General features: G+C 39.4%; 1 protein-coding gene across 1 annotated transcript; it reads right to left on the bottom strand.

Moving 5' to 3' along the window:
• Positions 1–1,310: 1,310 nt before the first annotated feature.
• LOC144038302 (chymotrypsin-like protease CTRL-1) lies at positions 1,311–5,273 on the bottom strand. The gene is made up of 6 exons (XM_077550695.1): positions 5,214–5,273; positions 4,509–4,526; positions 4,269–4,431; positions 3,350–3,618; positions 2,081–2,229; positions 1,311–1,946 (listed from the first exon to the last, which is right to left on the bottom strand). The coding sequence occupies exons 1-6, from the start codon at positions 5,266–5,268 to the stop codon at positions 1,626–1,628; spliced, it is 975 nt and encodes a 324-aa protein (XP_077406821.1). The 5' UTR covers positions 5,269–5,273; the 3' UTR covers positions 1,311–1,625.
• Positions 5,274–6,257: the final 984 nt, after the last annotated feature.

Raw genomic sequence — 6,257 nt, 5'->3', positions numbered from 1 at the left:
CCACCAGGTGGAGCTATAGCCAAGGACCGCTATTTAAAGTGTGCAGGTGGATAACAATTACGATGACATCTAAATTTGGCATCTATGCGTTGACATTTGAAAATGACAACCGAGGTCGTTATGACCTCGCTTGGCAGTGTTTCTACATGATGAGTGACACAAACATTTTTTGGGCGTTAAGATTTGTTACGTAAGTTGTGAGGCAGTAACCTTGGAATGCTGTCCTTCATCACTGCGTTGAGTGCGACGACGACACCCTGGATTTAAATCAAATTTCTTTGTTGACTCACTTGGCTCAAGGAAGATCTTTCGACTAGTTAATAACACAGCTAATGTTACACTACGTTTTATTAAATTTGCATTTTGCTGCTTAACTCGCATGCCACAAACAATATTAACTCATTCACTGCCGTTGACGGCTATAGACGTCAAAAATGTATTTGAATTATTTATATTCGTTTTTTGTTACCAAGAGTATGAAAACCTAAAAAAGAAAAATATTGTACATTTAGAACAGATATCAAATTTGTGATTAATCGTGAGTTAACTCTTTGACTGCCAGACGTTTTCAGAAAAGGGATGCCGTGGGTGCCAGCCGATTTAAGCATTTTTGACTGATCTTTCAAGGTCCACAGAAAATTATGTGTTTGGACTATGGAAACACACATACTACCAAATGAAAGATTGGACTCTCATCTTTCATCAGAAAAAAAAGTTTGTTTCTACCTTACTCCGTTTTTCAGTAATCAACAATAGAAAATGGTTAGTTTCACCTCTGTTTTGAAAAAAAACGTCTTTTAACGTCTTTGGCACTCCTCCATAGGATTTTACTAAACGTTATTTAACGTTTTTGGCAGTCAAAGAGTTAACTAGTGAAGTCATGCGATTAATTACGAAAAATTTTAATCCCCTGACGCCCCTAATTTTTAATAATCTTTTGTTCTTTTTTTTAAAAAAAAAGAAATTTGAATTATTTTATTTTTAATGATCTTTTCTTTAAAAAAAGAAAAAAGAAAAGATTATTAAAAATGTGGGGCATCAGGCGGTTACATTTTTTAATCATAATTAATCGCATGACTTCACTAGTTAACTCACGATTGATCACAAATTTTATATCTGTTCTAAATGTACAATAAAAAAATGTTTCTAGGTTTTCATACTCTTGTTAACAAAAGTTGTAAAAAATGTTAATCTAATAGAAATAGTTCAAATGAATTGTTGACGTCTATAGCCGTCAATGGCAGTGAATGAGTTCATCAGAATGTTGTGTTTAGACTGGTGGGGTAAAAAAATCCACACAAATGACCATATTAGTGTTTATATTAACTACTTGTTCTTTATTTCAAAACAGTAAAATTATGGCTTTTATACAATGTGTCATATTGGATAGATTCAATGCTCATTAAGAATAAAATAGGAACGTAAAACTGAGTTGACCACTTCAACCTTCACAGTAAATTGTTACAATTATTCATATTCAGCATGTTGGCTTATGCCTTTGTCATGTAGGTTGTGGAATAGGATCATTGGATGCAAATCTTGTCGAAAGAAACGCAATTGAATGTAATTCATAAAGAATATAAATAAAAAATGACAACGTTCCGTTCTACATGGTTTCGATTCAGTCAAGTCAACAAAGCCTGAATGCACAGCAGGCACAGCAAGATGCCAAGACTGGGAAGCGCCGGCGCGGCTGACGACGTCGAGGCAGCCTCTAAATTGGCCCGGCACACAAAGTTGTCGTCTTCGTCTGCGCCCGTGGAGGTGAAGGTGACAAAACTAATGCTGGCCCCTCCCACTTGCGCCGTAATCCATTGCTGGTAAAACGACACACGAGAGAAGACTTCAGGGAAAGCCCCGGTGGCGCAGGGTACGCCGAAACTGCTGATGCCCGCCTGGATCCACACCGAGCCTTGCATACACTGCATGGGTCCGCCGGAGTCACCCTGAAAAACGCATTTTTAAAATGACTCATGAAGCTCAGAATGGTGACATAAGCATGCGAGCGCCACATCGTAATGGTTAAATCATGCTAACCTGGCATGCGAGCGCCACATCGTAATGGTTAAATCATGCTAACCTGGCATGCTCCTTTGCCCTCCTCTCCTGAACATATCATACCGCTGGTGATGTCTGAGTTCTCCAGCCGGCTGAAGGCGCAGTCGCATTGTTTGTTTCCAATGATTGGAATTTCAACTTCTTGCAGTCTGTCAAAGGCCTGATTTGCTTCTGCGGGAGAAGGGAAAGTCATTTTCACCAGTTGACAAAACAGCATCCCCAACAATGATGAATTGGAATCTGCAGGCCCGTTAATTTTAGGTGTAATTCCACGGCGGGCCACTAGATGGTGGCATGCTATTTTGTTTGACATTAAATTGGAAAGAAGAAGAAGAATGAAAACAGGAAGTATTTCAGGTCAGCCTAGTTTTTGCTTGAGGATTATTGAATGTCACAACCTCTTCAATCCTGCTTTTCATGCCTACAGAAAGCAGCAGCTGTAAGTTTATTTCATAATGTTCATATTTGGGGACGATTTGATTTATATTGTGAGATATTCAACACTTAGGGGAAGTAAAGATATAGAGGAATTAGTACACTTGTTTGTACATTAGTTAGTTTGTTCCAAAATGTTAAAAATGTGATTGAGTTTCACACTAAAGTGAAGTTTGTCATGTCTGGGTAGAGCTGGCTTTGGTTGAGGGTCCCGATTGGTCCTGAGTGGATGCCTGCCCTCAGCCACTTGTGCCCTGGCCCCAGGTGTGACTAATCCCCTAATTTGTGTGAGTGCATTTAATTCCCGGGTGGTGATCAGTCCCTTGTGGGATCATTGCCATTGTCACGGTCACCCCCCGGAGTTTGTGCTGTCGTTTTTGATTTTGAGTTATACAATAAAGGACAATAGTCTAACCCGCACTCCTGCCGTGGTTCTCCTGCCTCCCTGCTTTTTGGGTCCTCTACGCCACACATCGACAGTCACCACGCCGTTACATGGACGCACCGTGACAAAGTTTTGATGGACCAGCATACAAACTGCACTATATAAGCAAGTAGTTAGCTAGCTAGCTATGCCTTTATACACCAAAAATGCATTAGCTCTTTGGATGGTACACTTGCGTGGCTGCTTTAGAGTGCCTCGTTGTTGGCTGTGAGTGTGCGCATGCTTCTTTTCTGTCTCATCTGTAAGCCTTTTTCCGTTTTTGAAAAGTGACTTCAAAAACATCACCCCAAAAAAATTGATCATTTTTGCTAACCTATGAGCTTACTTTTTTTAGTGATCGTAACCGATTACCGGGGTCGATTCCTGTACATGTTAGCGAATATTCAAGACAGGTGTGACAATAATACTCACCCTCAGCCCCGATTTTGCCCCATCCGGTGTTCCAGCACTTGGTGGCGTTGTTGAACTGGCTGGAGTTACTTGCCATGCAGACGGGCCTGATGTAGTCGTTGAAAGTGAGGGCGCTGCTCAGCCTCATGAGCGCGATGTCGTTTTGGAGGCTCCGTGCGTCGTAGTCGGGGTGACTGATGATTTGGGCCAAAGTGCGATTGACCTCGTTAGGAGAAGTGGTACTTTGATTCTGTTTTCCAAAGTGCAGTAGCCAAAGGCTAAGGTCAGTGCTACATTTGGAAAAAGGGGGGGAAAAAAAGAGGGTACATTTATAATTAATTAGAACCAGTTATACCACTGGTTATAAGGGAGTTTAGCTTAACGTTAAAAATGAAAGAAAAAATAAATAAAATTCTACAGATGTAACTAAATAGTATGAATAACAGTTGGTTGAACACAAATTTGAATAAATAAATAAATAAATAAATAATATATTCCTAAAAAAAAAATCTGAATTTTTTTTGCTAGTAATGACATCACAACGTTTTCCCAATGAGACATTTGAACTTATCTCACGATCCGCTATCTGGCGCTGCGCGGCAAATTTCGGATTTATATTATCAGCATTTTGGAGCCGATCACTCATCAGCAACTTAAAAAAAATAATAATAATTAATCAGAAGATGTACCAATAAACAACTTGTTTACTCTGGCCCACAAATAGCCAAAAATTTGCAAATAATTGACACCCATTAATGCATTGAGGGTGGAACCCAAAATAAACCCTAAAAACTAAAAAAAAATAATAATAAATGTGGGGGGTGGCAGCTGATGGACTCAAAAGAGTTTAATTTAGTAGTACTACCAGTATTTGTACTACTTTTGCCACCTGTGACAACGAACGTGCAGTAAACGCAAGTGGCGCGAAAGGTAGCCTTACATTAAAATGCAATGGGCGGCCGTGAGCACCCATTCCATGCTGATCACGGTCCCTCCACATATGTGACTCCCGTTCACGTGCAAGCTGACTTGCCAGGGCCACGCGCCCTGCGCGGCATCTTCACCGCCGACGATCCTTGGGCTTAGTGGGGCCGTTCCACATTCTGGGGGACCGCGGACAAAATGAATGAGTCAAATATACGCTACTGTGATGTCATATCGCCTTAATGCCCGAACTTACCCTGTGCTTTCGAGCCACCTATAAGGAAAGAGATGAAGAAAATAATTAGTGTTGTATATATAAAATATATATATATATATATATATATATATATATATATATATATATATATATATATTTTTTTTTGATTCCCAGTCATCCAGCTCATGATAATCCAAAACGATTTAAAAAAAAACAAAAAAAACTTTTTTTTCTTTTGTCAACAAAAACATTCAAAAATGACTTATTAAATAAATATGTTTATTAAGCTAACAATATCCAATATTTACACCGATATAGTGAAATGGGCCAGAAAGTACCGTTTCAGGTCTTTTTGCTCCGGCATGCTTATCGGTTAAATTCAACTCGACTAATAGTGCCACAAAAGTCAAGTAAAAAGTTAAATTATGACTATCAAAACAAATGATGTAACTTTTTTGATGTAAATATGATATGTATATAAATTAATTAATTGAGCCAAATTTTATAATTAAAATCAAATTATGTTCTTTTACATGAAGAATGAATAAAAATTCCCATTCAATCTACATTTTGGCGACTTTTTTTTTTTTTTAAAAACATAGTTATCATATCCGGTGATAATTTTTAGGTTTTGTTTGCGTCATACAATATTTCCAAGGCAGCCGTTGCGTGCAATATGATATCAAAATATTTAGCCTGACAACATTCTCAAAATGAAAACTGTACAGTCGTGTGTGTACTCACCTTGAAATGTAAGAAATATACCGAAAAGGAGCGCGCGCGTTGTCCGCAGCATCATGTTGTTGAGTAAGCTGGTTTGCTTTGCTGTCTTCGTGTCTCTATTTATACAGTGGCCACTCCTACGAAACCAGTTTTGGTAACATTCAACATACACTGTGACAGCGTGCCAAGTTTGTGGTTAAACTTGGCGGCTGTTCTGCTTTCAGGTGATGCGTTTATGACAAGTAGTAATATTTTATTAGCCCAACTTTGGAATGCGCTCCTACTGGTCTTGATAGTCTGTCGTGAATGACAATCGATCCGATTTGTACTTTGACCACAGAGTGGCTCGTCCATGGACTGACGGGTCACTGGTTCAAATCTCGAATCTACTTCTGCGCATCCTCAAAGTCAACAAATCGCTAATCATGCGCCGTGTACTCATTTTCCAATTGATTCCATTTACAGATGACTTTTATGACGCCCTGTGGATGAGTGAAATGTCCGTCCGACAACTACGTGGGTCAGAGAATGGAAAAAAAAACAATGCTAATTGTGCGTGATAATAGTGGTTAGCCTTTGCTATCTGATCTCCGTTATACAATTCGTATAGCTCCGACCACTTTTTTTCAGCCAAGCAGTACGTATCATCATAAATCGTAAGAGTCAGGTGTGCGACTTGACCCTCCGCCGAAACCCTCGAGACTGACTCACCGAATCCCCGGGGGTTTCTTGTCATGCTACTGACAGCACTGAAAACGATGCTTGTTTTGCTAACCCTAACCCTGATGTTATGTAGACGGCCACCGTATGCTACAAGTGTGTGCGAATGTTTTACCAAAAATGAGAGCGGTAGCAGTCAGTTGCAAATCCTCAAATCAAGAAAACCACAAGTGAAACAGAAACAGTAAAACAGAGAAATGCTTTTTATTTATTTATTTTAGCTTGGCTACAATGTCCTGTCTTACAACACGCTACGCTAAGGAACACGATTGGAGGCCAGCCAGCTCATTGCCACACAAATCACAACAACTGCATTCAGTTTAATGGTAAATTGTATCTTTCAGA

The sequence above is a fragment of the Vanacampus margaritifer genome, chromosome 18, assembly GCF_051991255.1.
Source record: "Vanacampus margaritifer isolate UIUO_Vmar chromosome 18, RoL_Vmar_1.0, whole genome shotgun sequence".
NCBI lineage: Eukaryota > Metazoa > Chordata > Actinopteri > Syngnathiformes > Syngnathidae > Vanacampus > Vanacampus margaritifer.
The sequence above is the reverse complement of the archived record's forward strand: the minus strand, read 5'-3'. Positions and strand labels throughout refer to the sequence as shown.

What these genes read in the sequence shown, in the direction of transcription:
- LOC144038302 (XM_077550695.1), bottom strand. Translation starts at nt 5,268, where the DNA reads ATGATGCTGCGGACAACGCGCGCGCTCCTTTTCGGTATATTTCTTACA. An exon ending in GCCGCCCATTGCATTTTAAT is followed by an intron (nt 3,619 to 4,268) that starts GTAAGGCTACCT and finishes TTCCAAATGTAG; the next exon opens with CACTGACCTTAGCCTTTGGC. An exon ending in GGGCAAAATCGGGGCTGAGG is followed by an intron (nt 2,230 to 3,349) that starts GTGAGTATTATT and finishes CTTCTCCCGCAG; the next exon opens with AAGCAAATCAGGCCTTTGAC.